A 16,296-nucleotide genomic window follows, 5' to 3' on the forward strand; every position below is an offset into this window, starting at 1 on the left:
CCACTTGCAGCCATAAATAAGGTTCCTGCCCACAACTAAAGGACCCTTTGTTTTAAGGAATATTTATATCTTAAAGCACCTGGGGTTCATATAAGCCAGTTTCAAATCGCAAAGCAAAAACCCCGCAGGTTGCACAAAACCAGAACCATCCACTAAGCTGCATTTATAAAACTGTTGCTACCATAGAATTGTTACTCATTTTAAACAGATTAGTTAAGGCAAGCTGGTTTTTTTATAAGAAACCCTGTTGTTAGAGGTGAGCTGCCTTAGCTGGCTGGGACGGCTTCCCCAGAGGAGAAACCCAAGCAGGTGACTCTGAAATAATGAACGAACCTCCACAGCGCTGCCATATCCCATCAACACAGGTTGTTCCACTCACGCAAATGCCTTCCTAGCATTAAGACATAGGGTTTTACAAGAGCAAGCAAAAAATGGCATTATTAAGGGTTAGCATTCAAGGACTTCTCAGGTTTTTATCCATTGGATTTAAGACAGGCTGGACTCTGGACTCCTTCCACATTCATTTTGCCAGAGCTCCGTGAGGCCGGGGATGCTCGAGCACTGCTGGGCCAGCACACCAAGCAGCACTTGCTTTTATGAGGGTTACTGACTTAATTTTAGTAATATTTATCCCTGAAACTTTTGGCACCAGAGCAGATATAAATTCCACCATCCTCAATTGGCGCCTTGCGAGGCTTGATGTTATTTCCCTTCCAGAGATTTTGCTTGTTTGTATATAAAACAATTCTCTGGCTCATACCCAGTGGAGTTTATTGAGCTCCTGGCACCATTTCCTCTGTCAGCCTGTTTAAGGAGGGTTTAAGCATCCATGGTTTCAGGAACCAACTGAGCAAAGCCCTTGGGAAGGGTCTACAAATGCTTACGGCTCCCTAAGGGCCAGAGACAGTGCTGCCGGGTGGGCAATGCACCAGGGGGATCCCGGCCACCCCACCTGGCTGGTCTGGGAGCCCCACGCTGATCCTCCCACGTTCTATGGCTCTGGCCACAGGTCCAGGGGACGGCACAGTGGCGGGATCCTGGCTGGACACCGGCGAGGCTCACGGCCTCACAGCACATGACGGGCAGGCACTGGGGGCTCGGGCAGGTGAGGAGGGAACGGCGCTCACTCCATGTCTCAATGCATAAAATCAAACGCTCGAAATGCTCCTCATAATTAGGAGAACCAGCTTGCTGGGAAGCGGGAGTAACGTGCGCTATTAAAACACTGCTCCAAGTACTGAAATGTAGCTTAAATAAAGATACAGAGCTGCACTGCAATTCCGATTATGTGCAGGTGATGTGGGTTTAATGGATATGGGCATTTTACAGACAGTACACGCGCTACGCGTTACAGTGCTCATGGTAATTATCCCTTTTTCTTTTTAAGCAGCACATAAAATAGTCGTATAAAGCTTGTGTAAATGTCGCGCAGGAAAGTTAGGACTCTCACAGAACCACAGAATCATTTTGGTTGTAAAAGACCTTCAAGATCACTGAGTCCAACAGCTAACCTAACACTGCCAAGTCCACCACTAAACCATGTCTCTAAGAACCTCATCTACGTGTCTTTTAAACCTCCGGGGATGGTGACTCCACCACTTCCCTGGATGGCCTGTCCCAATGCCTGACAGCCCTTCTGTGAAGAAATTTTTCCTCATATCCAATCTAAACCTCCCCTGGTGCAACTTGAGGCCATTTCCTCTTGTCCTATCATTTGGTACTTGGGAGAAGAGACCAACACCCTCCATGCTACAACCTCCTTTCAGGTAGTTGTAGACAGCGCTAAGGTCTCCCCTCAGCCTCCTTTTCTCCAGGCTGAACAGCCCCAGTTCCCTCAGCTGCTTCTCAAAGACTTGTACTCCAGAACCTTCACAGTCTTTGCAGCAACCAAGTCTTATCTGCTGCTGGCTTTAGAAAAGCTTCAGCTCCTCTATGCTGCAGGCAGCCATGGCACTCACTGCGCCCTCCTCGCTCAGATGACTCACCTTCTCTGGCTTCATGAAAAACACAGAGAATGAGCAGATGACCAGGAATGACAGGTCTCAATAAAGTTTATAACTAGAGCTTGAAGGTTGCCACATGGCCACAAAGTAAAAGTGGTGAATTGCATTAAAGAATTAACCCTTTCTATCCGTTAATTAGTTGAAATAAAATCACAATTTACCATCTGCTTCACTATTAATGTTCTTTTTCTCATCTGGCAACTGCCCCATGGAGGGACCACACACAGTAACGAGATGGTCAAGTCTGAATGAGCGTCTGGAAGAAGGGGACAACGAGAGGCGAATGTTGAGCACAATAAGGCACCCCCAGCCTTCCCTTTTTTTCTAGGCTGGAGAACGATAATCCTTCCCCGCTCCCGCCTCTCTTCCTCCTTCACCCATGTCCTCTAGAAGCAATTCTTCAAAACAGTTTTGACAGAACAAGAGGAAAAGGTCACAGCAGTTAACATCCTCCTCAGTATGATCCTGTTTGAAGCAATGCACTTTCAGAAATTCCAAGATTAATTACTTCAACTTCAGTTTCCCCAGTTTAAACTCCTGTGTCACGCGAAAGAATATATCTACAGTAGCCATCCTACAACGCGCTGCTTGGCCGTGCTTGGCCCCATGAATACCTGAAGGTTTGTGCTCCGAGGAAAACATTTAAAATACGTTTAAAACATGCTGAAAATACCATTTTACTGAAAGTTATTGCTATGACCAAGAATAAGAAACATGTTCACAACTAAAAGCCTGAAGACCTCTAAGGTCTTGATAAAGAAATGCTGAGATCCCAGAGGGCTCCTCTGAAGGTCAGCGTGACAGGAACAACCGGAGACAAAGGGAGGGAAGGCAGCTTGCCTTGACATAGTGGCAAGGTCTGGAGCAAAACTCCAAGCTCATCTACGGTTGTATGCTTGTCTATTTAAAATTAAATGACATTTAGCTAAAATCTCTACAGAGTCTGTTACAGCATCCATTTCCACAGGTGCCTGCAGCGCGGGTGAGAGCAGGGGGACGCGGGCTCCAGGTACTCCAGGTTCCCCTCTGCAACCTGCAAAATCCCCACCCTGAAGATCCGTGTCTTGTTCCTCTAATTACCTCATGACCACAGGTACAGCATATTCCTAAAATGTTACACAGCGGAATGTCTTTCTACGTATCCTCTATACAGAGCGTTATGTTTTGAAGGGGAGAGAATCAGATCCCTCTTCAGCATGAACAATAAGGAAATTTTTCCAAAGCTGGTTGGTGCCTCAATATCATAATGTGCCCTTCTTGCAACTAGACTGAAATTCACAATCGATAAGGACTTATTTTGAAAAGTATGTTCATCCCATTTAACACACATCTGTAGACGCACTCGAGTCCACTTGCGACCATACCAGACTACCCAGTAAGTTCAGGTTTGCAACCATAAAGCTGGGGCAGTACTTGACCCCTTCTCACTGTCAATTACAGTAAAAAAAGCAACAGAAAATAAATTGGTAGCATAACAATGATGTTAAAAATACATACCAGTATATCCAGGCAGGCTGCTTTGAGTAGAGTGATCTGGTCTGCAATGGTCAAACTCGTAAAGCCTGGCAATCGCTTTGCAAATTCCACTATTTTAATAATGCACTTTGTTGCAAGTTCACTGAATTTGTCCCAAAGCCCGAGGTCCAGTCGAACCCGATGATCTGCGCTGGAGTTCTGGCAAGACAGACAGAAGGCACCATAAATCAACAATGTCCCTTTCAGTAAACGGTTTATAAGGGAAAGAAACAACAACCAAGTATTCCTTCCAGAAGTACTTTCTATTAACATTCCAGGCATTTTCTGCAGCTTGCTGTTGGGATGATGCTGGTTTTTAACTTGGATTAATCGTCTGAAAATTCCTTGGATATTTCTCTGCTACTTACGATTGCAGAGGCCATCTGTACAACGAATACAAATTAACTTAAACATTTCCAAATGCCACTATCATTATTCTTCCTTGCCATTATATAATAAGTGCATTGAGACAGACAATTTACAGTTGTGCCCCAGAAAATAAAAATGAACAGTGGAACAAGAATATCGGGTCCCCATCTGGAAAAAGCAGCACAATATTTGGAACACAGTTTCACATACTTAAGGTCTTAGCAAATTAGTTCTACTTAATTTATCTGCTCTGTGCCTCTGCAAGAGTTTTACAGCATTCTCAAGCTACAGTCTCTCATGAATTAAAGAGCATTTATTTACACGATGTTAAGAAAAACACCATGTGCAGGGATGAATGCTATATGCTCCTTTGAGGGTGTACCCAACATAGACCCTACTGTTCGAAGTGTTATGAGGACATTCCAGCTGCATCTTTCGGAGACTGTTGCCATATATTCATGTATCTTAATCGAAAAGTCTGTAATTTGCTAGGATGTGTAGCCAATTTGTGTTGTTTGTGATTAAACTCATGTTTTCATACATTCAGAGTAACCACTTAACGCTTGGAAAAGCTGAACATATCAGCCAAGAACTGGATGACTCAAAGTTTCCTGTGATCTATTTGTTGATCCATTTTGCCTAACGAAAAATGGTGTCATGGGGAGACCTGGTGAGTCATTTCCAATCCACCCGTGACTCCCATGGGGTGACAAGAAACAGGTAACAACAGAGCTCTGAAATACCCAAAGCTCCTCTCCCAGTGCCCTCGTGTGCATTTTGCCAGCATTTGGTCCAATGCTGTTTCGCATGCAGCCAGCGTGAGGGTCTCCCCTGGTATTTCATGAGCCACCACATTCAGTGTGCGTTGCAGTCGCCTTCAGTATCTGGATGATCTCTTCATTGCAAGAGGAATTTTACCTGTAAAAATATGCTGGTAATGATTTTGCAAAAGGCGCTGAGCTGCAACCGCAGAACACCAAAGGCAGAGTTTCCCTCTTCCACGTCTCATCGGAGCTTGTTGACTAACCAAGAGAGAGGCATCTCCAAAAAAAGGCCCACACACTCCAGACAGCTATTTAAGGCAGGTAAGGGAAATTGCCCTCAGGTGGCAGCTTTCTCCCCAGCTGCAAGGGAAGCCCATGTGGTTACCTGCCTGCTTGAAGCGTTGAACTAACTTTAATTTAAAAGTTAAATGAGAAGAGTCTCACCCTAAAAGTCTAATAGATATGGCAGAGAAAAAGCAACTGAAAAGCATCCAAGTTACACGGATAGCACTTCCTTGGAGGAAATATCTGTGTGACAACTGGTGATGGCGAGGATGGCCACCTACTTTGAAACCTTTGAAGCCATCGGGTTTCTTCAGTTCATGGGAAGGATGCAGGGCCTTCCCTGAGGTGGATGAGCTGTGGTGTGAGCTCAGCTTGGCTGTGATGCTCCGTCACCCCCTCCCAGAGCTGCATTCACAGATGCCTTGACCACTGTCAGTCATGAAGAGGAGAGTCCTGATAGGTCCTAAGTGGGACAGCAGCCCAACATTCACCCTCACTTACAACAGGGTGCAGATTTGAGATGGTAGTATTTATATTGGGCCCTTATTACAAAAAGTAAATGCTAACCATGCTGATCAGTTTGAAGGTGCATATGTGCTCTTCTCTGCTCGCCCTCTTTTTAAGCGATAAGAAATTAACTTCATCATTTCTATTTCAGCCTTTTTTTTTTTTTTCCTGGGAACTCCCTCTATTTTGTTTTGGTTTTAAATTGACAGAAGAAAAGACAGGAGAAATTGTCTCTATAATCCTAAACCTAAAGAATTGCCTTCAAAATGGTCCAAAACTAATGGGTTAACAGTCATTGTAATGCCCTTTGAAACATTTCTTTCGGCTACTGGAGTATGCATCCTTCAGATTTATTTTATTTCATCCTCAAGGACCTTGGTGAAATACAGTACATTGGAGAAAAAATAAGATCAAGATGTGCAGTCATTCAGGCTGTAATTAAATTTAATAGGCAGTTTATCCAGTTCATAGAAAGATGGCATAGCGGAGAGCTACACAAAGCAGAGCCTAAAGCAGGAAATCATTTTACAATAGGGTATCCATCTGGAAAAAAAGACGTTGCATGAAACCAGCAAGTGTGAACGAAATCTTCATCAGTATCATATGAGGTTACTTCATCATGCTGCAGTACTGGCAATGGGAAGTTTGACATGTCTTCTATCAAGAGTAATGCACGGCCGTCTTAAGAAATGTAAATCTAACTCACTATTATGCAAACTGAAAAGAAGGGGCAGTTAATAAAACACCAAATAACCGGGTGTTTTATTACGACGGGTGCCAGATTCCTCAGCGTTGGAGCTAATGTGGTTTACACATTATCTTCGAGATGCTACAAATGGAAAGACTTAACATTTTATCTGGTAATGAATGTAGCTGCAAGCGCCATGGAAAACAGCTAGGGTTTTAGCAGCATTTCTGAATATGTAAAACCAAACCAGGCTCAATATCAATGTATAGGTTGAACAGTAAAATATGGGGTTAATAAAATGCATTTAGAAACAGAAACTCTGATTAAATTTGCCTGGGGAATCTTCTCTATCCATGCTGTGAAAAAGATGCAGACGCTATGACTTTTCCTGAATATTTTACTGAAGCGGTTTTTTCGGGTGTCTTTCCTAGGAGCAGCCTTGCATGTTTTTCAAGCCTTTGCACCAGCGCACATATGGTGGAACAATACTGTAATACACCCTAGTGGCATCTTTATCAGTGGAAAAGCCCAACCTTGCTATGAAATCCAATTAAACAGCCATTTTTGCCACATAAATGGATCCCATTTTTTCCATCATTTTTGTTTTTTCATTGCAGGCTGCTCTTTCTCCCCATTAGCGATACGGGATGCGGTACTCACAGAAACGTACACACTAGCAGAATCCCCGCCGTCTTTAAAATCCACTTTACAAAGGCAACAAGGCTCACAGGGGCACTCTGCCCTAATCAGGAACACTCGCTACACCTCTTTAGTGAAAGCAGCAACGCACTCTGGCTCCGGCGAGCTCACCAAGGACACGTTTCTGCTCAGTCCCAGCATCAGCAGATATATATACATCTATACATATATATGTATACACATATCCCTCTGCAATGGCACAAAAAAATAGCCGTGTAACTTCTAATCCCAGCACTTACGAAGGACAAAATGCCACTGAGATGCAAAACTTCTCCTCATCATTCTGAGATGTTTCTACGCAGCCAGCCCAGAGCAACCCGGGAAAACCCGCAGCAAAGGTCCGCAGAGTCGAAATTATTTTCTGTTTCATCCTCCCTTTGTCACAAGGCTGGATGTAACACAGCTGTAGACTTACGAATAATACCAGTCTCGAGGGACAGGCAGTATAGTTACACTCAATTATACTATAAAGTATGACATCTCCAGAGAAATTACTAAGGCACTCTCTCTTACCTGGATGACAGTAATAAAACAGATCTATTTATGATGGACTTTTGAAATCCATTACGTTCAAATAGCTAGCTGATTCTCATCATTGGCAGAACTGTACTTGCCGCTGCCCACCAAATGCAACTGTTAAGTCAAATGACCCAGGGAATTTAATATGAGTGTTATTCTCCCATTATTTTAAGTAGACTTTTATTAACTATGCAAAGTATAGTAATTATTACAGATAGGGACACCGCTTCTTTTTAAAGAGCAGATGAATATAAAAAAACGTAAGTGAAAACATTTCTCCGAAACTGTTTTAGAACAGGTGAAAATACACAATGAGGGAAAAAAATCCCCATGTAACCTTCCCCTCCGGGAAATGCTGGCTGCAGTGCTCAAGAGCGAGAGGAACCAGATACACGAGCCAAATGTCTGAATGGACTTTTTCATGACTGTATCTCTACAAGATCCTTTTTACTTCACTCTCTTATACTTAAAAGTCTCTGCTCTTTTTAGAAACAAACAAAATCACGTCTTAAATCAGTCTGAACGACCATGTAACCGAAGGCGTGCAGAGGCCACGCTTGCAGAACAGTTTCTTCCATCCACTGTTCCTATCAGTACGCAAGTGCAAAGCTCATGAAATTCAAGTGCATCCACATTGATTCAATGCACTTGCTTCTCACCTCTCGCCTAAAGAGTTAAATAAAAAACTCTAAGATTGCAAAAGCAATCTGTGTGCTCTGCAGCGTGTGCACATCGTGCTTTGTGACTGGCAGCCTGCAGAACCAGGCATTAAAGCAGGTCTGGTGACAATCTTTTACCCACACTAGCTTGTGGCTACCAAGAAGAGTGGCGTAGGCTTCTATCTCCCTTTGGACTCGGCATTTACAAAAAGGGCTATGCGCTCTTTTTTATTTTTGACTTCTGGTCTCTGTTTCAAGTGTGTCCAAAGGAAAGGTTATTGCCTGAGTCCTGCCGTAGGATCAGCAGCTGGTGGTGATGTCCAAACACTGGAGCTGTGCTCCTCTGCTCAGCACACACACCTTCTGCCTTTTGGGTCCTCCACCACTGCAGAAAGGCTCCTCCTCAGCTCCTGGGCTGACGGGTAGCTGGAGATAAAGATGACCTGTACTCTGTCCCCAGTGGTACTGAGCAATATTCTTAATCCCCAAGGTTGTCACTGGGTGCAAGCAAGGGGGGCAGTGCTGTACTCCGTCCCTTCCAAAGCCAGGCAGAGACAGCAGTCACAATGAGCTTACACTGAATTCCTACCTAAACAGCTGGAGTGGTCACCAGACCTCATGAGAGATGAGAGATTTAAATACTCTACATTTTACACAGAGACTACAGGAACGCAGCAGAAGGATAGTACTTAGCACTGCTGCTATTAGTTTTGCCACAGTTGTTGAAGGAAGCTGTACCACTCTCAAAGATTCAAGATTAGCCAAAAAATAACTCAGCATAATTTTGCTATTGCAACTTGTATAGTACCAAACCATGACAAAGCGGCCAGGACTTCAGGCACACGCAGCTAACTGCTGTGGACTTCCAAGAGACCAATGAGAAAAACAAGAAATCCCTTTCCCCGAGCTGTCCGATCTCGCCTGAGATAGAAATGACCAATATCCAGCCTTGGAAGGACTGTGGTCAGGTCATGGTTGCTGAGGACCCATAGACAGACCAGATGCATCCACTCATTACTGAAAGCACCTGGACCTACACAAGGGCTCTGAAATTCCAACAGGGGCTTAAACTCACTGGGGGGTCAGCAGGAACCCAAGGAGGAAGGCAGGCAGCAGTGGTGGGTGTGATATGCCACAAGACCCTCTCCAGTTTCATCCACTTGTATCATTTCAAGGGCTAAAATATTAATGATACTTAAGCATCCAATACATAATGCAAGCGTATAGGTGCCCAGGTTTATCTTTCAGCCCTCCAGGATCTTTGGCAATTGCCAGCACGAAGAACCATCACGCCAGCTGCAGTGCACTCTTCTAACTCAGACGTAACACAAAAGCACGTACCAACACGCTCCCGTACGGATGTACACCCCTAGATTATTCTAGGATAGCCAGGCCATTTGCAAAGCAGCCTGTGAGCAATAAACTCTGGCACGCATACCAGCCTGGCTACGCATCCCAGCTGCGGACATACGATCACCTCTTCTACAAAGCAAAAACTCACCGTCTTTGAACTGGGGAGATATTTTTCACACTCATTCAGAAGCACTCGCACGTTTGCAGAAGGGTGAGAGCCTGTTTGGAAGGGTTTTATTCACTCCAAAACGAAGATGCAACCACAGATGCTGAGGGGAGGGGTGGAGACCACTAACCCCCGAATTTCCATGACAGACACACTACGGATCCCACCGTCTCCAGCTTTGCCTTCGGTGGTGTCACCAGCTGGCTGCTTTCAAGCTTCCAGCCTCGCACGCTGCACTAGTCCCCGGGGCTCTGCCTGTGCAATATTTAGCAGCACGCCCACGCTGGCTGTTTTGACTACATCTCACCCAAGCAGGGACAGCGCCACAGAAGCCTGCAGAGGACAGGCACCTTCCACAGGACCAACCGTTTCACACGGGTTTCAGAATTAAATGTGAAGAACGTTTGTGAAAATACTTTTCAGCAACACAAAGAATGTGCTTTTTCCTAACATCTTGATGCGTATGCTTGCTTTTCTTGCACTTAAATGCAAAGTCTTACACCTAGACCTGAGAGTTTTGAACCCCGCACTTTGTAAATACATGAATATGCCATGAAACAGCACGCCGCTTGCTCAAATAGTGGATATGGATGCCTAGATTGCTTTTTGAGAAATTTAACATTTGTTTTAGTGGCATTTACTCAAAACAGAGGGCAATCCAGTGACAGAGGTGTTTCACCTGACCTGCAGGGCTTGGTCCCAGCTCTACAGCTGGGGAACTGTGGAGGACAAGGACCATGGGGGCAAGTATCTCCTTGCCCCAGCCACACCACACAAACTTGACACTGGATATTCTCTCTGAAATCAATATATATCAACTGGACTTCCCTGTATTTAGCAACATATATATGTATAGAGATGATTTATTTCCCTGACTCATCCTTTGAAGAAACTCCCACAGTCCTGAACTTCTCGACAGCAGGCTGATCTTTCATTTCTAAAAGCAGCAAAAGTGTTTGCTGCTTTGTGGTATTTTGGTAGACGGGAGAGGAATAAACTGAAAACGAGCATTTTGGAAACCAGTTTATCTAAACATTCCATGTTTTCCTTGACCTTGGTAGCTTTGGGACTGTCACCAGTAATCCAGCAGCATTTAAGAACTTTCTACACCCACAAAGTTGTAATCTGCTGATGCACATGCAGAGATCATCTCTTTGGAAGCCAAGAAATTTCTAACGAATGATGGCATGTGATTGACTCACAGACTCCAAGCTTGTCTCTTGCAATACCGCTAAGCAATGCTTGCAGTTCAGTGCAATTTCTCTTCTTCTGCATTTGCTTTTGCATGCATACCCAAGTTTTTTTAAGGCTAAGGAGATGCAAGGCGTGCATCTACTTCTGCATCTATCTAAAACATCCGAAGCCCGCAATGCAAAACTGCAGACGCGTGCACCACAAACCATACTTACTGTAGTGTATTTTCCAAGCTGGCAGAGTGAGGGGAAGGTTTCCTGGTGAGCTTTCCGGATCTTCTCAGTAAGGTCATCCAACTCTGCTGTCATTTCATAGTTTTCTGTGGACTCCTGCTTTGAAGGTTCCTTCTTCTTTTTGTTCCTATCATTTCTGACAGCTACAGAAAAAGCAGAGACACGGATCACATGTGGTTATTCAGACCACCCCATGTTGCTCTTGACGCTCTATTTCAAAACACTGCAACATGCTTGCATTTTAAACATAAATTAAGTGGAGATAAAAATGTTATGTACACAAAGAATATTAATTCAAGCTTAATTACTCAACTGTAAGAGTTAAATTCAATGGAATAATGATGAAACCAAATCTCTACAAGTGTTTGTTGTGGATGTGCCATCACACTCCCATAGTATCTACCTTTCAAGAAAGTTTACTGCAACTTCACATGCATTGTAAGAATCTCAGTGACTTTGTGGGGTGGGATTTTTTCATTGTATAATATCATTACAGCTGTAGAAGGTGAATGGCCAAGTCCTCTGCAGTGATGCAGCCGGTATTTTATTGGATGCGAACAACACTAAAGCAAGATATAACAGTAACTGTCTCTCTTCTTAAATTTCATAGTATGGAAGATAACAAAACCCACACTAATACAAACTCCACCAAGCAAAAGTTATTTAAAGGGAAACCTAAATTTGAAAACAGTAAATGAAAGAAGATGAAACACATCAAACTCTGAAGATCAAAGGAGAAGCACAAACACTTGAAAGAGTGAAAAAGTCAGTGAAGCTATCTAAAGTTGCTTGCCATCTGCTCCTGCGCTCAGATCAGCCTTCTACCTTCCCCCGGCCATCGGAGATTACTGGAAATATGCATTGTGCAGCACTCGTGCTGTAATTGATTTCCCACATATTTGTGTTTTGTAATAAAATATGACAGCTGCTCCATCACCATGCTACTCTTTGTTCTTTTAATGAAAATAGCTTAATTTTCCAAAACGTGCCCAGGAGATAAGTCTATGTCCGCAGTATTTCCAGTACTTGTGAATTTTATCAAAAGGCTTGTTGTTAGCTAAAGCTAACGTCTTAAGCGTAACCAGATGTATAAGGCTTTACAACAAAGCCAAACAAAATCAATCCCTCTCCCCAAAGACTCTGTGTCAATATTAAACACCCTGAAGACTAAACGCTGCTAGACAAATAAAAACCAATCCTAACATTCACCGGGTGTTCAAAACCTCATGGTATGTAAACCAGTGGCCTCAACTCTCAGGGTGCGGCTGGTGGGTTTGGCACACGTGAGGACGGCTGGGGATTTTGGATGGCCCAAGATCTGCTGATTCTCATTTGTACTGACCCCCCCTAGAAGGTGCATCTATCTGTGCCACAGGGAGGGAAGCACAGCAAAATGGGCTGATGGTCAGAGCCACCTCCATGACAGCTCTTTCCCCTGTGCAGGCTCATCTCCACATCTTCTGCAGTTGCTGCCTACATCCCTGTGAACCACGAATGATCACAAAGAGCAGAAAAATGGTGAATGTTTCAAAACAAAGAGGAGGTTTCAATACAGTCTCACCTACAGCATCTGTTCAAGAACGAATGACATGCAGTTGGGTTCATGTTCCTCTCTCTGGGTGTCATTTCTTAGAGAAAATTAAGAGTGACATGGGAAGGTGGAGGGGTGGGAAAGCAGCAGTCAGGGGTATCTACAGAAATGACGTAATATGCATAACAGAAAATGAGGGGTGGATGCACTGGATTTTCTTGCTCCTTTATGAGGCGATCAGGTACACACACCATGTGATGAAGGGTTCTGGTTTTCTCACTAAAGGTTTGACTTTGCAGCTGAGAGAACTCTGACCCAAATCCAGCAGGTATTTTAAGGATGAACTTGAATTTAACTGTGTGAACAGATGTGCACTGATGTCAATTATGTATTTTGCTGGGTCAGGGCTGGGATGCTGAGCGCCCCCACCAGATTAAAGCCTAACCTCGAACACCATCAGTTCTGGTGTTTGGAGAACCAGACACTCAAAGGAGGCCAAGAAAGGTGGACAGAAAAGGTACCTTCTTGTAAAGGTTCAGTGTTACCAGTGCAATGAGGTTTTAGAGACTCTGGACTTTCCTACCCCTTCTGCAAATATTCCCCTACAGCCAATTCCCTGATCTGTTCGCTGGACTCCGGGGCAGAGCACAAGTACAGTGTCTTGCATTGAGAAAACATCCAGGACTGACGTGTCTGTCTCCAGTGCCCCAAACGGCCACTGCGCTCCAGAAGTAAATCCTAATTGCCGCTGTACTTGGGAGATAAAAGAGCTCCTTAGAAAATTATGTAAACTCCTACACAACCGCAAAGAGCAATAAGCCTCTGTAATAAAGCCCCATTTACTTATAGCTCTATGAGCTGATTGACAAATTTGCCAAAGAGGCAGCCTCAGCAATCACTTATCTCATCAGCTTTAAACTCCTCGTGCAAGACAAACACGTTACTCAGGCCAGGCTTTGGGAGCAGCTGCCAAGAGCTGCCAAAGACCAGGAGACAAGTCTGGCAGGAGCTGTGTCACCGCTCACAGCTCTACCTGAAGTCCTTTCCCTTCCAAAGGCCACCAGCAGACACTGCTGCTGGTCAATCCACATCACCAGATCCGCCCAGCTCTGCCCTCTTTCTTTTCAAGCGTAAATCACTAAAGGTTATGAAGGGGAGAACTAACATGTCCTGAAAACTAAGAACAGTTTTTGTCCTCCATTACCTTTTTCTTTTCCCTACGATTCCAATAGCCGCTATAATAACGATAAAACCTGAAAAACATTTACCTTCTTGGTTTATATATACTTTTTATATTTCCTACATTTGTCTTTGCTAAGGCTGCATCAAACACGGCAGTGCTTTTATATTCCTTGTAAGGTAACACAATAAAGTACTGACATATAACACCCAGGCTTCAAAAATATTAACAATTTCAATAATGTTGAACTATTATGCAGATTCAACTACAATTCAACAGAAAAAAAAAAGAGAAAAAGGTTAAGACAACACTATGTTTGAAAGAGTTAAGTAAAAACATATAAACACACACATTTAACCAGTAAATTTAAAAGCCATCACTGCTCTGGGAACAAGAACTGTCACACACCGCATGTGGGAAGGGTTCTGGATTACAGTTTATGCTTATGTTATATAAATCACACCTTTTTGTATCTTGATCTTTACATGCATATGATCACATCAATCCCCGATGCAATTCCACTGCCTTTTAATGATGATACGCCGGTGATGAATCTGTGTCACAGTTAATGCTGCCGCAGAAAACTCAGGTTATGAATTTCATTACTTGTGCACTAAATTCTGACTCGATGGCTGCATTATTTAACAGCTCCCGACAGGGGACAGTATGGAAGCCTGTGAGAAATACTGGAAGATAAAAAATTGAAAAAAAAAAAACCAACCCAAAACAACCCAAACGAACAAGGTGTTGGTGGTGAGGAAAGAGGATGAAATGAGGTGTATCTTGGTATGTGCGGAAGCCACGTCTGCGTGCGGCTCAACGCTGCTCGGAGAGCTGAGTGACACACGCCCACGCCTGAGCACGTCTGCTCCCATCCATCTCCCCATGACAGCTTCTCTATCCCCTCGGCACACAAGCCGGGACTTGCACCTCCACACCCAGAAACCTCCAGGCAGCCATGGCAGGGTTTGCAAGCCAGCAAAGAGCCTACTGATCCATCCACCTTACGGACCAGAGCCTACCCTCAAACATTCACCTCCGTGCTGGATGGAAGAAGAGGCTCAACACCATCTCTTGTACCACCCCCTCCCTGCCCCTGACAGCCTGTGCTCCTCAGCCCAGGTTTGTCACCACTTTCTTTACCCATGGACACGTTTTCCCTCTTCTGTTTGAAGCAACGGGCAGGGCACAAAGCCACAGGAGGGAAGGAATACGCTTTTTAAGAAAAGCAGCGCTTGCTGTAGGCAAAACTAAGCACAGGAAGGGCACAAACAGCATCTCCCGGAGGAGCCCAGTGCTCTCATTTAGCAACCACGCAGCAATTCTCCTGCTTGAGCGGGACCATTTCAAGCATGCCATAATGCTGGGAATTGTCCAGTCTTCAACGCAAGCCCCTCAGGTCCACCAAATTTACTCACCGCTTTGCCAAAGAAAAGTCTGGGTTCCAGCCCAAGAGATTTAGGCAGTTTCTAGAAAATCAGGTAAAATTATGGAATAATCAGTGTTCATACTCCCCTTTGACAAAACATATGTGTCCAGGGGAGAAGAACGTGCAGCTCATAATTTTTCCAATTACTTGTATAACCTTTGCTTCCCCAGATGCCCAGAAGATAGCTTGACAGCACCTTTCATATATTATAATGATTAATCAGCTATAAATTCATGACTTGAAATGCTATAATTGGAGTTTTGCCTCTTGGAGATCCCCGAGACCTTTGAAGAGCTTTGTGTACTAGTTAACTGGTTTCACTCCTGTAGCGACAACTACTAGTGTTTCCAGTTAGTTTGCATTCCTGCAAACCCACACTTCTCTTGTCCTCAAATATTTTGGAAGTTACTCGTTAAGCTAACAAATCTCAGGAGCACCATAAAGCACACAGAGCAAGTCAGTAATTGCACAGCGCTGGGTGCAAGGTAGGCTTGCAAAAAGACTCCTTTTGTTTGTGGTCGCTGATGAGAAGAGCAATTGGAAGTGAGCTGAGGCAGGACCGTCCCAGACCTGCCAACTCTCAGCAGAGCACCCAGGGCTTCCAGGAGCACCAAGCTGGGGTGGAAACCCACAAGTCTTTGCACAGCTCCTTTACACTCTGACCTCTCCAATTCCAGCGGCAGCTGCTAAAAATTCCTCATTCTGGCAGAAGCGGGCAGCTGTGGACAATTTCAGGCAAATATGCAAAACGCTGAACCATTGCCACTGCCAAGTCTGATACATCAGGATAAACATATCACACATACCACACGTCACCCTTCTCCCCATCACCCTTCAATAAACGGCGCTCATGGTAACAAACGGCAGCCTGCAAGGACGTCTTTCACAACAGCCACCTTGGAAAAGCTCAAAACAAGGGAGGCATAGCAGCCCCAATGCTGCTGAACCCGGATCTCTGACCCCACGGACAAGCTGCACATCATCCAGGAGCCAGTGGAAGCAGGCAAGGAGATGAGGAACCACAAGGAGGTTGGTTTTCTCATCCCCAGTGTAAGAAAAGGAAGAAAATAACCACCTTGAAAGCAACATGATCACGCTTGACAAAACTGACAGGCCATCAAGTCAGAATGGTAAGAATCCCGTTCACGTTTTAACAGCAGTGCAATTGCAAGCCAAACACAGCATTAAAATATGCAGAACAC

The 16,296-nt window shown here is 44.3% G+C and overlaps 1 protein-coding gene across 1 annotated transcript in view; it reads right to left on the reverse strand.

Annotated features, from left to right (window-relative positions):
- The window catches only part of RARB (retinoic acid receptor beta), a gene marked incomplete at both ends in the record, with an annotated part of 193,169 nt that overhangs the window by 7,627 nt on the left and 169,246 nt on the right, over positions 1-16,296 (reverse strand). Inside the window, 2 exon segments of the mRNA XM_080338653.1 lie at positions 3,501-3,677; positions 10,937-11,097. Coding sequence (XP_080194779.1) covers positions 3,501-3,677; positions 10,937-11,097 — 338 coding nt within the window.

This window comes from Nesoenas mayeri, assembly GCF_963082525.1.
Source record: "Nesoenas mayeri genome assembly, chromosome: 2".
Taxonomy (NCBI): Eukaryota; Metazoa; Chordata; class Aves; order Columbiformes; family Columbidae; genus Nesoenas; species Nesoenas mayeri.